Source organism: Vulpes lagopus, chromosome 18, assembly GCF_018345385.1.
Source record: "Vulpes lagopus strain Blue_001 chromosome 18, ASM1834538v1, whole genome shotgun sequence".
Classification (NCBI taxonomy): domain Eukaryota; kingdom Metazoa; phylum Chordata; class Mammalia; order Carnivora; family Canidae; genus Vulpes; species Vulpes lagopus.
Genome location: NC_054841.1, coordinates 44,420,279 through 44,438,627, shown reverse-complemented (window position 1 = coordinate 44,438,627; position 18,349 = coordinate 44,420,279). Strand labels below are relative to the sequence as shown.

The following is an 18,349-nucleotide window of genomic DNA, read 5'->3' as shown; positions in this document are numbered from 1 at the left end:
CTGTGGGCCAGGCATGGAAGGAGGAGAGCAGATGAGGAAAAGCCCATCAGAAGGCTCTCAGGATCCAAGCTCAACTGCAGGCATTGTTTCCAAAACCTCAACAATAGGTGAGTGTAAACACACAGGTCCTAGATCCTGGAGCATGCAAACTTGTCCTAGAAATGCGCTGGAGGGCAGAAGATGACCTCATGAGCTCATCTACCGCCTGCCAGGTATTTACACAGGGAGAAAAATCTGTTTTTTGTTTGCTTGTTTCCACTGCATTTATTACTACTATAAAAAAATGTTAAAAAGAAAAAAATTCATTCTCAATTCTCCAACCGCTCTCATCCTTCCCTCTTGCCCACACAACTCCTGACCCATTTCCTTAGGGCCAGTGCAAAACCGAACCTGTTCACTGCTGTTTTCACAGAAAACAACCAGTGCCAGGGATGTAGGGGAGAAGGTTAGACGAGGGCGACAGTACCATCCAGGTTCCACCCAAGGGTAGGCCAGGTGGAGATTCACAGAACTCAGACGAAAGGGCTGGTGGCCTCACAATGACGTACTCTAACTAAAGTGGGCTGGAGAGGAGATCGGATAGCCCGTAAGAGGCTTTAGAGGACATCTCATGGGCTTGTGTCAAACCACAAAAAACTGACACTAGGAGAATAGGGAGACCAGGGAGGCAGTCTTGCAGAAAGTTTCACAATTCTCCCATGTTGGGAGGTGTGGAAAGTCAGGAGGGCATTAAGAGCCTCACTCATTTTGGCAGAAAAACTTAACTCTAGTGTTGGGAAGTCATAATGATGCCACAGACACTGAGGAAAGCTATGTATGAGGGGATGCACAGTTTCACAAAGCACAGTGATCACAGACCAGAGCGGTGGGGATCATGCTACTGATCTACAGAATCCAAAAGCAGGGAGAGTGGCCTTTCAGGGAGTAACTCTGCACCAGTCATCCGTACTTGACTCCAGGTCAACCTGGTGAGTTTCACAGAGCAACTGGCAACTTTGGGGGTAGGGTTTGTCACATAAAAAGGACTTAAAACAAGCAGCTAGAAGAAGGGAATGGTAGGAAACTGCTCCAGGGCTCTTAGGAATGGAGGGCAGTACTGAGGGCTGGGTGGACAGGTGCACAAGAACCAGCACCAAAGAAGTTTCCTGTTCAGCAGTCAATTGGCGAAGGTGAAGAGGATCCAGGAGGCAGTCGAAGAGAGCAAAGGTGGGGTCCTGAAGGCGAGTCTGTGGAGGCTGGATCGGAAGAAAGCCCACATGCTGGGCACCATTGATGAAACAAAACTCTGGACCCCAAATGGGGGAGGTGGCAGATGGGGGTGGGTGTCACTGACTGAGGGTGGTGGATGGAACAGCCTCACAGTAGCCGTCACAGGGCCACAGGGAAATGTATGGCCGCTAGGTCAGAGGGCTCCTTCCAGCCTGGATGGGAAGGCACAGTCTCACAGAGGAGGTCCGTTGACGCCTGGGTGGTAGAAGGCACAGAGGTCCTCATATCGACGGTGGCCCTTTTTGGCAAAGTGTCGGCAGACAGGGCGGTTGGATTTGTCTTCCATAACTTGGGGGCCATCCTTGGGCGGGCAGGTATTTTTGATAAGAGACCAACATTTGAGCCTTCGGGGATTTCTCTGCTCTTTGTGAAAGCCTCCTCTGGAAGGACCCCCATGGCCTGGTCCAGGAAAAGGAGGTTCAGTATTGGCCCCCCACCAGCCATGACCATATGGGCTGCACCTGGGGCCCAGGCCTCCCCAGATTGAGCCTCTGCCCCTGGGAGGAGGTGGGACGCTCAGCACTGGTGGAATCATTGGTCCCCTTGATCCTGGAGGACCTCTGTGAAGAGCTGACTTGGGGTCACCAGGTTTTCCATTGGCCATGGGGGGAGGGCCCAGAAGGCTGGGTGGTCCGATGGGACTCCCATCCTCCTCATCTCCAGTCTCCTCCCGCTCTGGCAGCAGGGGCTGCTGTGGCGGCAGCTGCTGCTGCTGATTCTGCTTCTTTCCCACAGGGAGATATTTTAGAGGCATTTTCCTGTCAGCAAAACCTAATGTGCCATTTAGAATGAATGTTAAAAGATAATTTTTAGAAAAGGTAAAATTGTGATTTTCATACAAATATAAAATGAGCACACGACAAAGATCGTAATTCATTAATTAGTGAAGGAGCCAGTTGGTTGTTAGAATTTAAAGTGCACAGCGCAGGGTTCCTGGGTGGCTCAGTCGGTTAAGCTCTTGGTTTTGGTTCAGGTCATGATCTTGGGGTCCTGGGATTGGGCTCTGAGTGCAGTGAGGAGTCTGCTTGAGGAGTCTCTCTCCCTCTGTCCCTCCCCCCACTCGTGCGCTGGAGCACTCTCTGATAAATATTTTTTTAAAAAAACTAAAGTGCACAAGGCAATCAGGAATGCTGAAATGTATGTACAAATAAATGTGATGCTGGTCAGCATCCACAGAGCGGTGATCTATTGCATCTTTGGACATGTATGATGCGTTTCTATTTCTGTGGACAAGAAACATTTTCTTTGGGATCTCTGGCTGGCTCAGCGGTTTAGCGCCGCCTTCAGCCCAGGGCGTGATCCTACGTCGGGCTCCCTGCATGGAGCCTGCTGCTCCCTCTGCCTGTGTCTCTGCCTCTCTCTCTCTCTGTGTCTCATGAATAAATAAATAAAGTCTTTTTTAAAAAATTAAAGGTGAAGACTTTGTAAACATCATTACTCCATTGTTTTCTGGTGTTTCAAGTTTCTGGAGGAAAAGAGTAGGCCAACGTGACTTTTGTTTTCCCTTTTGTATGTGAGTTAGTTTACGCTGGAGTGTCATTGTCATAACACTTCCAGGAGTAAGAGGTTCTTAGCAGTGCATACATTTTAAGCCTACTGAAACTCTGGACTGCATCTCCTAGTGAATTTCAGCAAACACTGAAATTAAAAAAAAAAAAGAATCAAAGCTGGATCACTCCCACAGAGCCACTAAGAATGCGAAATAGTGCAGCCTCTCTGGAAAACAGTTTGGTGGTTTCTTTAAAACCTAAACATGCAACTACCATTTAACTCAGCAATTGTACTCCCAGGCATTTATCCCAGAGAAGTGAAAATTCATGTTCACATAAAAACCTGTATACAAATGTTTAAGCCAGAGTCAAAATTCTGTGTATGGTATGATTCCATTTACGTGACATTCTGGAAAAAGCAGAATTATAAGAACAGAAAACAGATAAGTGGTTGCCAGGGGCTGAGGTCAGGGGAGCAGAAGGGAATCATGGGAGTGTTTTCTGGGACTGATCATTCATGTTTCTGTCAACATTCATAGAACATACACTAAAGAGAGTGAATTTTGCCGGAAGATTTTTTACTGTAAAAAATAAAATCAGCAGTTTGTACATTGTTTCCACCATCTCAATAAAAAGCATGAACTACACTGAATCCCATAAAGTCTCACCGTTTTTGGAGCTTCTGGGACATGCTGTTACTGATATTTATTTCAGTGCGTTCAACTTTATTTTTAACATGCAGGAAAAACACTGTGTCTGTGCTGGCTGCACACTTTCCCCACATTAAAGATGACTCATAGAACTTTTTATTTATCATTTTACATTGTGTAATTCCTTTTACTGCTTAGTTGGAAACAACTACAAGCTTTTATCACTTGTATCACAAAACAAAATGTTTTCCTGCTCATTGAGACAAAACACCCGTGCTCTTGCATAAATAGTATTGACCCAGGTGCACACCCACTGTGGGAGAATTCCACATCTAAGCAGGAAAATGGCTTGGTGTGTCATCTCTTGTGGCTCGTTTCTTTTCCTTCAGATCATGAGGAAAGGACAAAGAGCATAGTGAATAGATGTAGCTTGAATCCTAGGCGATGCGCTTGACAATAAAACAGCGTTGGTGGGTGGTGGCCTTCAGATAACAAATTTAGTTTTTATAAAATAATAACTGAGCAGGATGGATGCACTGACTCTGATCGTCAATATAATGATCTGTGTTCAGTTCTGCTAACCAGGTTTTCAAGTGTGCTCACCACTCATATTAAGAGCCGATTACAGGTTTCCATTAAACAGGACAGAATGTATACCTCTAGTCCCTACCAACACCTCACTAAAGTGAGAATCAAAAAAAAAATAATTGTTTTTCAAGGTATAAATCCATAAGAACAAGGAGAAAGGAGGAAGGAAGAGACAATAGCTAGTGAGAACTGGCAACAAAGCTATGGATGCTGATGAACTCACTGAGCAGCTAGAACAAAGCCCAGAAGACAGCAACTGCGGGAGGAGAAGCCAAGAGGCCAGGCAGTTAACTCCTCAGGCAGAATCCAGGGAGGCTCGGGGACCTAAACAAGCCAAGCAGCAGAAAGGGAGAGGAGGAGACCCTTGCTCTCTGGAGAGGCACAGGAAGCTGTGTCCTTGAGTTCAGAGCAGCAGCATGAAGAGTGAGGCTAAGACACCCTACCGACAACGGGGATTAAGTAAAACCCAGCTTCCTGAATGATGAACCCCTGCAAACTCTGCCTGCTTTGCTCCCAGAAGGCTGGCAGCTAGACTAAACCCTGCCCTGCCGCCCCCAGAAGGATATTAGAGAATTTTTGGTAGGGAAACTGCCTGACCCAAGAGAAAACCCCCACAAATATTCACATTGTTTTCAGTCCTCTGGCAAAATGAGCAGAGTGCCACATAGTCTTCCAAGAGAAGGGACATCAGTTCTCGAGCTCTGCCCAATATACACGATTTCCAACAAATTTTGTGGCGCTTTACATTTAGTTATGAATAGTTAAGTCACTGAGCATTTGAGTAGAGCCTCTAACCCAAAAGGCAGCGATCCAAACAACTAAGCAAAAATAGAACTAGATAAACAGAGGGGCACCTGAGTGTCTCTGTCAGTTAAGGGTCTGCCTTCAGCCCAGGTGATGATCTGGAGCGTGATCTCTGGGTCCTGGGATCAAGCCCTGCTCAGCAGGGAACCAGCTTCTCTCTCTCCCTCTCTGTCTCTTCCCCTCTGCTCTAGCTATGTCTCCTTATATCTCAGGTAAATGAATAAAATCTTAAAAAAAAAAAAAAAGAACCGGATAAACAGGAAAACAAACACTAAATTAGATCTTACTATAATATTCACAGAGAGGTAAGAAGATACTGTATCCATGGAAGGAAAGAACAAAATGTTATAAAAATTATATTCAGAGGCAAAAAAACATTTTGGATATTGCAAATATGTTATTATATAGAAAATATCAATAATTGAAGCATTGCCCTGGAAGTATAAGAAACAAAGACAGAAAGTAGGGATTAAAGCTAAAAAAGGCAGCTCAATCTAGTAAATCCAATATTCAAATAATAGGAATTCCAGAATAAAAATAAAAAGAAAAATTCCAGAGAAAGAAATGATAATTGTAACAGTATAAGAAATGTTCTCAGAATTTAAAAATATGGGTCTCGGGCCACTCTGGTGGTGCAGCGGTTTAGCGCCGCCTTCAGCCCAGGGTGGGATCCTGGAGACCCAGGATGCAGTCCCACATCAGGCTTCCTGCATGGAGTCTGCTTCTCCCTCTCCCTCTGTCTCTGCCTCTCACTCTCTCTGAATAAATAAATAAATAAATAAATAAATAAATAAATAAATCTTTAAAAAATAAATAAAAAATAAAAATATGGGTCTCTAGAGTAAAAGAGACTATGGAGTCTCCAATAATAGTTGAGGGAAAAAAAATCCACATCACTGACCTTCCCAATAGTAGAGACAAAGAGAAGATTCTAAAAGTTTCTATAAAGATTCTAGAAAATGGAAGCAAAGTAGATGACCAATAAGGAAGCAGTAGAAAGAGAAATCAAGGAATCAATCCCACTTACCATTGCACCCAAGACCATAAGATAACTAGGAATAAACCTAACCAAAGAGTTAAAAGATCTACGCTCTGAAAACTATAAAACACGTCTGAAACAAATTGAAGACACAAAGAAATGGAAAAACATTCCATGCTCTAGAATTGGAAAGACAAATATTAAAATGTCTATACCACCCAAAGCAATCTACACACTCAGTGCAATCTCTATCAAAATGATACCAGCACTTTTCACAGAGCTGGAACAAACAATCCCCAAATTTGTATGGAACCAGAAAAGACCATGAATAGCCAAAGTAATGTTGAAAAAGAAAAGCAAAGCAGGATGTATTGTGATGCTTCAAGCTGTATTACACAGCTGTGATCATCAAGACAGTGTGGTACTGGCACAACAACAGACATATAGATCAGTGGAACAGAATAGAGAATCCAGAAATGGACCCTCAACTCTATGGTCAACTCATCTTTGACAAAGCAGGAAAGAATATCCAATGGGAAAAAAGAGTCTCTTCAACATGTGATGTTGGGAAAATTGGACAGCCACGTGCAGAAGAATGAAACTGGACCATTTCCTCATACTATACACAAAAATAAATTCAAAATGGATGAAAGACCTAAATGTGAGATAGGAATCCATCAAAATCCTCGAGGCAAACACAGGCAACAACCTCTGTGACCTCGGCTGCAGCAACTTCTTGCTAGACATATCTCCAGAGGCAAGGGGAACAAAAACAAAAATGAACTATTGGGACTTCATCAGGATAAAAAACTTCTTTTTTATTTAAGAGAAAGAGAGAGCACACATACAAATTGGGGGTGAGGGAAGGAGGAGCAGAGAGAGAGAGAGAGAACCCCAAGCAGGCTCAATGCCCAGCATGAAGCCCAACAAGGGCTCAATTTCATGACCCTGAGATCATGACCAGAGCTGAAATCAAGAGATAGACACGCAGCCAACTGAGCCACTCTGATGCCCAAAGATAAAGTTTTTGCACAGTGAAGGAAACAATCAACAAAACTATAAGGCAATCAATGAAATGGAAGAAGATATTTGCAAATGACATATCTGATAAATGGTTAGTATCCAAAACCTATAAAGAATTTATCAAACTCAGGACCCAAAAAACAAATTATTCAGTTAAGAAATGGGCAGAAGACATGAACAGTAATTTCTCCACAGGAGATATACAAATGGCTAATAGACACATAAAAAAAATGCTCAACATTATTTGGCATCAGGGAAATACAAATCAAAACCACAATGAGATATCACCTCACACCTGTCATAATGGTTAAAATGAACAACTCAGGAAACCGGAGATGTTGGTGAAGATGTGAAGAAAGGGGAACCTTTTTGCAGGGTTGGTGAGAATGCAAACTGGTGCAGCCATTCTGGAAAACGGTATGAAGTTTCCTCAAAAAGTTAGAAATAAAACTACCTTATAACCCAGTGATTGCTCTAACAGGTATTTATCCAAAGGATACAAAAATGCTGATTAAAAGGGGTAAATATACTCTTATGTTTATAGCAGCAACAATAGTCAAATTAAGGAAAGACCCCAAATATCCATAGGCTGATGACTGATAAAGAAGATGTGGTGTACACACACACACACACACACACACACACACACAGACACATACACACACACACAGTAATATAACTCAGCAATCAAAAAGTGAAATCTTGCCATTTGCAACAATATGGATGGAACTAGAGTGTATTATGATAAGCAAAATAAGTCATTCAGAGAAAGACAGATACATGATTTCACTCCTATGTGGAATTTAAAAAACAAAACATGAAAATAGGAGAAGGGAAGGAAAAATAAAATAAGATAAAAATAGAGAGGGAGGCAAACCATAAGAGACTCTTAAATATAAAGAACAAACTGGGGGTTGCTGGAGGGGAGATGGGTGGGGATGGGCTACATGGATGATGAGCTTCAAGGAGGGCACTTGGGATGAGCACTGGGTGTTATATGTAAGTGATGAAGCACTAAATTCTACTCCTGAAACCAATACTACACTATATGTTAACTAACTTGAATTTAATTTTTTTTAAAAAAGGAAGGGAGGTGTATTAGTTCAGTTTCGCTAATTAGCAAACCATATAAACTTGTGACTTAAAACAATTTGTGGGTTGGTTGGGTAATTTGGTCTGAACAGGATGCATAGCCTAAGACTGCCCGACTCACATATCTTGTCTTCCAGACTCTCACGAAATGAGTCTAGATTTGTTCACAAGGGTGATGAGAGGGTTCTCAGCGGCAAGACAGGGCCTGCCCAATGCACTTTTCAAACATTTACTTGTCTCATGTTTGCTATTGTCCTTTTGACTAAAGTAGGTCATATGGCTGGGTCCATAGTCAAGGTGGAAGGAGATTAGCTGATGTTATAGACAAAATGAGATATAATTCTTTGGTCATTTTGACAACCACGTAAGGTACACACAACGTGTACCTTGACAGAAACAAGGATTAGAAATCAATGGTATCAGACTTGTCAACAGCATCTCTGAAAGCCAGAAGTCAAATGAAGGAAAATGATTTCTAATCTTCAAAATTCTTCAAAATTGTGAGGGACAATTTCTAATTGAATTGTAGAATTCTGCAGCCGGCCAAACCATCAAGCACTAGTAAGGATAAAAGAACTAGAAGATATGTAAGGCCTCAAATATTTCACCTCCAATTCTTCTGGATGGTGTGCTTCAAGAAAACAACAACAACAACAACAAAAAATGAGTGAAGAAAAAGACAAAAAAGGGATATGGGATATATAAGCTATTTAACTCTGTAGAATGGAAAGGAAATTCTCAGGCTGACAGCTCTATTGAGTCCTGAAGACCAAACGGTTCATGTTACAACAAGAAGTCAGTTCTAGGAAGATATGTCCATGAAAGATAAAAATAAAACAGGAAATGATGGGCTATTCCAAATTATTGGGTCATATTAAAAGGAATTTCTCAAAAAATAAAAAATAAAAGGAATTTCTCAGCTGTGGAATAGAAGCTAAGGATAAATTAATGGTAGGTAAGCAAGACAGAGGGGGGGAAAAGGAAATAACTCCAAGAAAAACAAAGATTTGTATAAAAAAGGAATACAACTGCACTGTAAGTTAGTTCTACAATGTTTACATTGTCATAATAATAAAAAAACATCAGTTTGTCCAAAGTGTTATGTTGTTATTATTTGGGGAGGTTGGAGAAGAAAACATGCGTGTGTATGTATATACGGTGAGGAGAGAACATGATATAAGAGATAAAATCCTCACCTGTTGTAATAGGAACTGAGTAATGTCTAACGTTGGAAAAGAAATCAGTAAACATCCATGTACATATGCTTTTACGAATATGGAGATAAAGAACGGAAGACGCAGCTGGAGAAGTTGTTTAGAGGAGGAGGCATCAGAAACAGGCTGTGGGGAGCTTCTCTGTTACATACCAGGGGATATTTGACATTGTAAACTGTGCATTGTTTATTTTTTAAAAAAACAAACCCTTCCTCCTTTCCCCCAAAAAGACAGGGCAAAGTCATGTGAATGAACCAATGTCATGGAGGAAAGCACAGGAGGGCCCAGTATTGTTGGGAATGATTGCCCTGAGAAATGAAGATCAGAAGAATCTGAAGGATATGGAAGCCTCAAACATTTCACTTCCAATTCTTCTGGTCCTTTCCCTCTGCAATCACTGGCCAGTGAGGCCAAAGGAGTTCACTCTTCCAAAGACACTTTGAACAATTCGCTCCTTGGTCACCAAATATATTTAATTAAATATATCTTCCACATTTTTCAAAATTGATGAGTAAAATGGCCCCCTAAGGAATGCCGTCCTTCCAGAGAATAAAAAAGCTCATCAACTTCCTACATCACATGCAGACAATGTGACTAAATTCTCTGGACTACATGATGCTGCCCCTGCACACACACACACACACACACACACACACACACACACACGTGCGAACAGCTGGCCCAGACAGAAAGAGCCTTCCCAATTTTTGTTTGCTCTCACAAGGTCAGAGGTAAAAGAAGACAACATCCAACAAAACCAGCAAAACCAGTAAACTTGACTTCATCAACCCACCTCCTTTTCAGTCTTTCTCCAGACCCTTCCGGTCTCTTTCCTACAAAAGCAAGAATTTAATAAGTGACCTTGAGGTAAATACCTATTTCCCGACATCTGCCTTTTGAACCTTTTGTGATAATGCAGGTGATTTTAGTTTGCCCTTTTATAAAGTGAGCCCCACTGGAGCACCTGAGCAGGGCAGTTGGTTAAGTGTCCAACTTTTGGTTTTGGCTCAGGTCGTGATCTAAGGGTCGTGAGATCGAGCCCCGCATCAGGCTCCCCACTCAGTGTGGAGTGTGCTTGAGATTCCCTCTGCCCTCCCTCAGCCCCTCTAAAATAAATAAACAAATCTTTAAAAATAAGAAAATAAAGTGGGCCTCACAGCCATTTTCTTCTTCCCTCCAGTGTGGTAACAGCAGCACACCTACATTTATATATATATTTCTTAAGATTTTATTTATTTGACACAGAGAAAGAGAGCACAAGCAGGAGAAGTAGCAGAGGGAGAGGGAGAAGCAGGCTCCCCGCTGAGCAAGGAGCCCGATGTGATGCAGGGCTAGATCCCAGGACACGGGGATCATGACCTGAGTGAAGGCAGACACTTAACCAACGGAGCTACCCAGGAACCTCCCCTACAATACAAATATATTTGTTTAATTGTATTAGCTACACAAGTGTCACTGCCCCAGACATGCCTGGAACTAATGCAGATTTTGCTAAAATGCAGGTTCGGCTTCAGCAGGTCTGGGAGGGGCCCAATATTCACGCCAGCTCCAAGGAGATGCGATGCTTGGCCCATGGACTATAATTTTGCAGCAAAATGTTAAACTATCTGTGTAATGAGATTTTGTAATTTGCCAAGTATTGTGCCAGTAAAAAAACCAATATTTCCAGTGTCCTAGCTAGTTCACATATATCCACTTTTGATTGGCTGAAGAGTCTTTGTCAGTTTATTGTTCTTTGCAGGTTTTCATTCTTTCTGTTCAGAGTATATGCATGTCTCTTGACTACAAAGGTGAAACCAAGCGAGGAAGAGAAAATCAACTGGAAGTGCAATCTGATAGGCAAGTCCATTTTCTCATGATTTGTAGAATGAGCAAGAGATGGGAAACATGATCAGCAGAGATCAAGAGGTTCACATCAAATACCTTATTCTTTTGGGTACAGCATAATGCTTTTAGGCATAATCCTGTTAAATGATATACATGCTTATATAAAGATCTAAATAAATAAGTGAATATAATAAATAAAATGTGGAGAAGCTGTCGAAATAATCACTGACTAGAGTTATGCTTCTACTTAAGTAATAATTCCTTCCTGGGAAGGGCTGCTGTAGACTCTGTGCGGGCAGAGATGGTTCCTCTCAGCATCTCACTCAGATTGGAAGCTGACAAGCCTCCCTTTCTCCCCTTCACCCTTCTTGGCAAAAAAAAAAAAAAAAAAAAAAAAAAAATCCCTACTGGCTATGGGCCCTGTTGATACTCTGAACCAGAAAGGAATCCTGAGAAAACACTCCCAATTCTTGCACACATATGTGCACACATGCACACACAGGTGCCTGCATACGCACAGTGGCCACCACTACCCCCCTCATCAGCATCAACAGGTTCAAGGATGGCATCCACTCTATTTTTTTCCTCCCACATTAGGCATCTCACCCCAATATATTTTGTTTAAACCTTTGAGATGGGCACACTGCCTTTATTCTATTTCATAAGAAACTTGTCAACAGGTAATAACAGAAGCAGAGAAGTACAAAGAACAGCACTGAAAAAAATTTAAAGAAATTGATCATTAATGATATGTAAAGATATTAGCAACTAATATTTAATATGCTTGTGGGTGCCAGGCAGTGTTCTGATGTGGCACAGATGAGTTCCTGCTGGCCGGTGGCACTCGGATGAGCCAGGATGCTGTTACGACCCCAGCCAGTAAGAAGTGCTTGTTCGACAGTGTGCATGTGTGTTTTGCAATGGATACAAGGTGGATGCTTTTTAAATTTTCTATACACACACGCTCATATTTTTTAGCTTTTAAATACTCCTAGTTAATATGCTAGAACTGCGCTACTCAACATGGGAGCCACTAGCCACGTGTGGCTGGTGTGAAATGAGCTGTGGAATGAGTGTCAAATGTACACCAGATGTCAAAGAGGGTATAAAATATTAACTTAATATTTAAATTAATTGTTGATATTTGGGATGTCATGAGTTAAATCTACCATCTTTTTCAAACGCATTATTCAGAGTATGGTAATATATTGGTCTTCATTTTACCTATTTCTTTTTCCTTTTTTAAATGTGGCTACTAGAAAATTTAAAGCGGCCTCTGTGATTTGCTTCCTATTTCCCTGGAGTGATGGCACACTAGAGGCGCCGATCCCCGGGGCTTCTGCCAGCTGGGGAAGAGGCAGAGCCTCCACCTGTTGGGTGATGGTGGCCTTGGGAAAGGTCTTCTCTCGCAGGTGTGTTTGTATCTTCAGGTCTGCGTCTTGATCTAAACCGGGACGGTATCTCTCAGGCGTGGCTTCACCGTACGGCCCCCCTGGACGGCTTAGCAAGAACGGCCACCGAGGGGAGCGGCCTTCGCCCGCGGGAGGGCCAGGGCGGTCACAGGGACAGAAGGGCTGGCACCGGCCAAGAGAAATGCTCCGATTCATTTCTGCGATGCAGTTGCAAACGCCCGCCGCGTGCAGGCCTCGGACCCCAGGGCCCGCGCAGCCAGGAGCACCTTCCAAGGCAGACCAGAGGCCGCCGCGGCCCCCAGCTGCCTGCCTTCAAGCCAAGGGGGGGGCAGGTTTCCCCGCTGCGTTGGGGCTCGAGGGCAGTCTGTGCGGAGCGCTCCATCCAACCTCTGCTCCATCCAACCTCTACCGGATCTCTCCCAGTGATCTTCAAACACTTCCCAGCTCCATCTTCCTGGCAGAGTCGGTGTTCACGTGGGACAAGTCTGTGCCACCTGCCGCCCATCCTTTGATATTGGAGAAAAATAGATGTTTTCCCAATAGAAACCTGTTCTCTGACAAATACTAAAGAGCCTCCTCCTCCCTCCGCCTCTCCCTTTTTTTTCTTATTGTCTGCTCATGAATCTGCAACATGATGTAAGTTTTTCACATTTCCAGCGTGGTTGGGGTTAACTAAATAATCAACAACACTTTTGGTTTCAAATTCACCATTATGAACATGGTCTGAAAAATGGTGATTTTTAGGATTTCACTATTAGATACGGCCAGGTGATTCAAATACTGTGTCCCATGTACTGTGCCATTTTTCTCCCACTTTCAGGGAGTGACCCCGCAGTGCTGTTGGTAACCAGGATGCTTTCAGTTCTAGCCTCTTCCAGATGAAGATAAGAGCTGCCCAGTGGAAGTAAAGTCATATTTATGAATGAACGCATTCACGGTTGGGTTTCCTGCCTTTTGTTTTCTTATAGATCTAAAGTTGTAACTTCCACATAATACTGAACTGCTTTATCAAGTTTCTATTTCTATTCTGTGTCCCTGAGGGGAGAATATTTGGCACTGCCTACTATATATATATATATATATATATATATATATACATATATATATATGTATTTCCTTCTGGCTAGCATTCAACTTTTATAACATAATTTTAGATTTGGAAATACATTCTCTTCTCCCTCCACTCATCATGTATATTTTTACTCTCCTCTTATTCCTTCCAAACTTCACCAAAATCTGTTTCCTGGCAATTTGAGAAGTGAGAAATGTCTGCGTGGGGGGAAAAAAGTCAAGACACATGTGATGTTGTAATTTTAGCAGGGAAGCATTGCCCAATGACAAAACCAGGGGCTGTCTTGTGATGTTTTTTCTGCTCACACAAATTTTTCCTATTTTGATCTCTCTCATCTCACTGAAGGCTGCTCCCATTCAGATGTTGGGGTTTGCTTTAAATGGCTGTGCACTGATTCCTAAGGACAAGGAGAAGTGACCTAAATTTGGAGGGTAGGGAGCACAGCTATGTGGATTGAACTGTCCTCATTTTTAATTCATTGTAAATATAAAAAGCAGGCCATTCATTTAACTGTTGTTCTGATCTTTAAGTATCCATCCTACTGATGGGTTAGAAAGTTTGTTCGCTCAACAAGGACTTATCAGAAACTCCTGGGTGGCTCAATGGTTGAGCATCTGCCTTCGGCTCAGGGCACAATGCTGGGGTCCTGGGATCGAGTCCTGCATCAGACTCCCTGTGAGGAGCCTGCTTCTCCCTGTGTCTCTGCCTCTCTCTGTGTGTCTCTTGTCAATAAATAAACAATCTTTAAAAAACAAAAAACAAGGACTTATCAAGCGCTTGTTATCTGCCAGGATGGCTCCAACACTAGGAATACGGTGGTAAAAAAGACTGCCTGTCCTGCTGGATTTTTGAAAGAGCACTCACTCACCTTTTGGACAGGACACTGCAGAGGTCACATAAGAATGGTAGGGGGTGGTCTGAGGGCCCTTCTGATTAACAGTGATTTTTCTCTAGGTCCGACTAAGCCACAGACTGTCTTAGATGACACTGGAAATCCTTTCAGATTGGAACACTATATTTTCCTTCTGCTCCTGGACTTTTGCCTCACATCAGTATATGGGCTCCTGAAGAAATGCAAACTTTTCCATTTCCTCTCTATGGATTATCTAACTGCAAACGCTGGCGTGCATTTCACATTTGCATGACATTGTGTGGTGCATGATTATACTCTACTTCTTGAAGACAAAAAAGCACAACTCACTATTTCAAAAGTCTTCACACATGATTATCATACAGTATTACAATGTATTATGTGCAAAATTCCATTTAAAAAATCATTTACAAAAGGAAGTACAACACACAGTGTGTGCTGAGGGTTCTAGATGTACAGCAAAAGCTAAAAAAGGTACAGGGTACAAAGCCAACCAAATTAGATGACTATGCATCTTTACACAGTACAATGACATGTTCTTGTGACTACCTGTGTCATATTGATACAGGACCCTCATACTTTGTACACTCCCAAACAGGTCTCATAAGACATGAGGTTAACTTCACCATACATTCTTATAACACAGATGGGCTTTTTGGTGGCATTGCAAACTCTTTTCGAAACAGCATCCTACTTAATTCAATGGAAGTCACATTATACACACATGGTTTCTGCCCCCAAATAATTTGATGCTGTTAGTTTTGATTTATATGGAAAAGGTGGGGAAAGTGTTCTCTTTATTTTTTTTCCTCCTTGTGGGGTTTTCAGAATTGTTTCCAAAAGCAAATAACATTGGATAGGTTTTGCCAAATCTCACTGCATATTTACAGTATTTTCAGAGGAAGTGGATCCTTCCATTTCCTTTCACCACTTCCTTCCAGGAGTCTGAACCAGCAGACTACACCGCTTAGTCCTTTGTTAGAGTCTGTTTTTCTGTCACAACCTCTCTCTACATTCATTTCTCTCCTGATCCTCAGCATCACTTGGTTAAAACACAAAAGAACACAATACCACTGAGCATGAAAAAGGTAACAGTACATCAGATTTCCAAAGGCATTCTGTGGCCAGTGTCAGTAATACATTGCTTTAAGAAATCCAGCAGTCTTTCCCCACAAAGTTGCCAAAACATCCAGTTACAGAAGAGAGACATTTTAAAAATGCGATACTCTCAAATCCAGCAAGAGATTTTTTTTGAATATTAAATGTTAAAATCACATGCATAATTATAGAATATTTTAAAGTTACAAAAATATTTTAAAAACCAGTTCCTGACAGTTTACCTGCAACTGCTATAAAAATTTCTATGAAATATATAAAACACAAAGGCTCTTTGTAAAAAAAAAAAAAAAAAAAAAGGAAGAAGAAGAAAAAAGAAGAAAGCAAAGAAAGGAAAAGGAACGAAGGAAGGAAGGACAGAGCCATCCACAGAACTGAGACATACCTGATGCACTGCATCAGACAGTCTTATCAAACGCCTGCCGTTGAATTATAAGAGAAGAGCTTGTACCTTAAACGTTTATTCAGGACATATACATACATGTGAGCCAACTTAGAACCTGGCTGGGGTTAGGCACACAATCTTGGGACACTTAAACTATCAAATGCAATTCTCCCATCCCTGAAGGAGAATCCTACTGTCTCATGAACCTCAGCTACCTTGCCTGGACAATGCAGCTAAAGATGATGCCCTTGGCCAAGTCAGCCTGTGGATGGCTCAGTCACTGAACCGAGGAGGTGACTGCTTTTCAAGCACAAGCACGTGGAAGCCAGAAGGCAAGGTTCCTAACCTCCCCCTTTGGACGCACCACCAGGGAATCTCGTCTCTTCTATGAGGTGGTAAGATCTTCTTCCCCGTTCTGGAAAATGACGCCGTAAGGATCATTCTTGATGCGCTTGTACACAAAGTGGAAGATGTGGGGTTGTGGCCGGCTGTGCAACTCAGCCTTAATTTTTTGAGGGTAGGTGTCCTCTGCCAGCTGCTGCCACGTTTCATCAACAAAGAGAAAGAGGCTGTACTCCTCAGGGTCCCCCACCTTAAACTTCTCAGCACAGAGCTGGCACACGTCCTCAGTGGTCACGTAAGGTCTCACGAGGAGGGTCTTCCCTGTGCAGCCGCTGTTGACCTCCTGGAATGCAACTCGGAGGTAATTCTGCAGGTGGAAAGAGAGATGTTGGAGACCCATCAGAAGAGGAAGTGAGATGGAGCAATAGGCCAGCGTGATAATGCAAGGGAGAGGCCTATCTCGTGAGCTGCTGCAGGCCCTGGCCTGTCAGGACAGCCCCCGTCAGGACGTGAGGCCTCAGGTGTGATGAGGACAGAGGCCGACCTGATTTTGGACAATGGAGGCACAACTTCTATAGGCACTGGGTTGCTGTATTTGGATGTGGTGTGGATCCAAGGAGCAGGAAGTCTGGCAGCCCTGCTCTGATCTTTTAGTGCCCCTCGGAGAGCCTGGTTAAGAAAGCTCTGGTTAAGGACGGGAACCAGATCCTGTGCCGGGTTTATTCCCAGCTTGAAAAGGAAACCAGCCAGCAAAAGAGTCCACACTGGAAGTCAACAGGATAACATTTTGAAAACACAAGGACACAAGAGCATGTGCTATACTCACTTTGGACTACTTTTAATGAAGCCTAAACAAAGGCCAAGACTATTACACAGGACCACAAGATAGAGCTGATATTTGAACATTTTTCACCTCCCCAAGTGGCAACCTCATGTGGTCCAGACGAATCTGAGGCTCCAAGGGGAGGGTCATGTGGAAAAAGTCAGCAAAGGAGAATGCTGGCTCTGCAACAAGGCTTTGTTGCAGGGAAATAAAAGAGAATTCTTGCAGGCATGGGTCTGCCAACAGCACCGGGCACCGGCCACCTCGGCACACAGTAAACCTAGTGTGAGCTCACGCACACAGAGCCTGGTCAAGCTGCAAAGAACCCGACACTTGTGCCAGGCTCTCTGGGATCTTTCTCACTTTCCACTTTGTCAGGAATGAGATTACCAGACAACATTGAGAATGCTTGGACAGAAAACAAATGTTTCCCTCTCCCAAATCTGGCGCCCCAACTCAGGAGTGGAGGGAAGGTGCACTCAGCCCAGAGTCCCACAGGATTACCTTGAGGGTTTACTGGCGGATGGAAGGAAAGGCCCCTGGGAAGGACGGTGAGCTCTGCACATGTTGGATAGCTCTGACAACCTTGGATCTGAACACCTGAGTTTGTACACACATGTTCCATTTTCTCCCAGCCCACTGCCCCCAACATTTGTCTCACACGCTTGGTGTGCATTAACCCACAGACTCCTGAAGAGAACTTTGTAATGAAGTCTACACCATCCCCACTTACTCAGTGAAGAAACTGCGGCACAGAAAAGCTAAGTAACTTGCCTCAGCTCGTAAGTGGGAAGGCCAGTGCTCTGGCGTTTTCACCATCATGCTGTGTGCCGTCTCTCCAGTGTGAGGAGACCATTGAGTGTGTCTGTGCCTCTGACTTAGGGGTTCCAAGTGGAGCTTTGCTTCTGAGTTTTCCCTTTTACAACCAAGCTGAGCACTGACAAGTCCTTTCTTGGGTTATATCAAGCTCCAGCTGTGGCCCACGACCCCGAAGAAGGGTTCGAGACACTTGGTCCTGAAGATCTGCGGAGCAAGCTATTTTCCAGGCATGACTATCTAAGAATAAGAATGGCTTTACCTTCTCTGAAGAGCCTCTTGTAACTGCTCAACATCCCCAACAAGACCTGAATATGCGCAAGTGGGCCTCCCTGTCGGGCTTCCCCTTCTGTCTGGTGTGTGAAAAGGGACTGCTATGAAGAGTACAGGTGTGCGGTCTCAGCTGGGTTCTGGATTGCTTAAGAAGGGTTTACTTGGCATTCTACCTATTGTGCCTCTGTTCTTTATTCTGACAGAGATCCAAGGAGTGGGTTAGGAAATAAAGGTTCTGCCCATTAAAAAAAAAAAAAAAAAAGGTGTGCGTATCCCAGGTGGACAGAGGCCAGTGTCTCCCGT

General features: G+C 43.2%; 2 protein-coding genes across 10 annotated transcripts in view; both read right to left on the bottom strand.

The window, feature by feature from the left end:
- Window positions 1-964: 964 nt before the first annotated feature.
- LOC121478355 (proline-rich protein 3-like) lies at window positions 965-2,063 on the bottom strand. Its single transcript, XM_041733370.1, has one exon. The coding sequence runs from the start codon at window positions 2,021-2,023 to the stop codon at window positions 1,442-1,444; it is 582 nt and encodes a 193-aa protein (XP_041589304.1). The 5' UTR covers window positions 2,024-2,063; the 3' UTR covers window positions 965-1,441.
- A 12,560-nt stretch (window positions 2,064-14,623) lies between these two features.
- RIN2 (Ras and Rab interactor 2) overlaps window positions 14,624-18,349 on the bottom strand; it is a 229,881-nt gene continuing 226,155 nt past the window's right edge. For all 9 annotated transcript variants that reach the window (XM_041732125.1, XM_041732119.1, XM_041732126.1 and 6 more), the window contains one exon: window positions 14,624-16,501. In XM_041732125.1, the coding sequence (XP_041588059.1) occupies window positions 16,178-16,501 (324 nt within the window). In that variant the 3' untranslated portion in view covers window positions 14,624-16,177. The remainder of the gene's footprint in view (window positions 16,502-18,349) is intronic.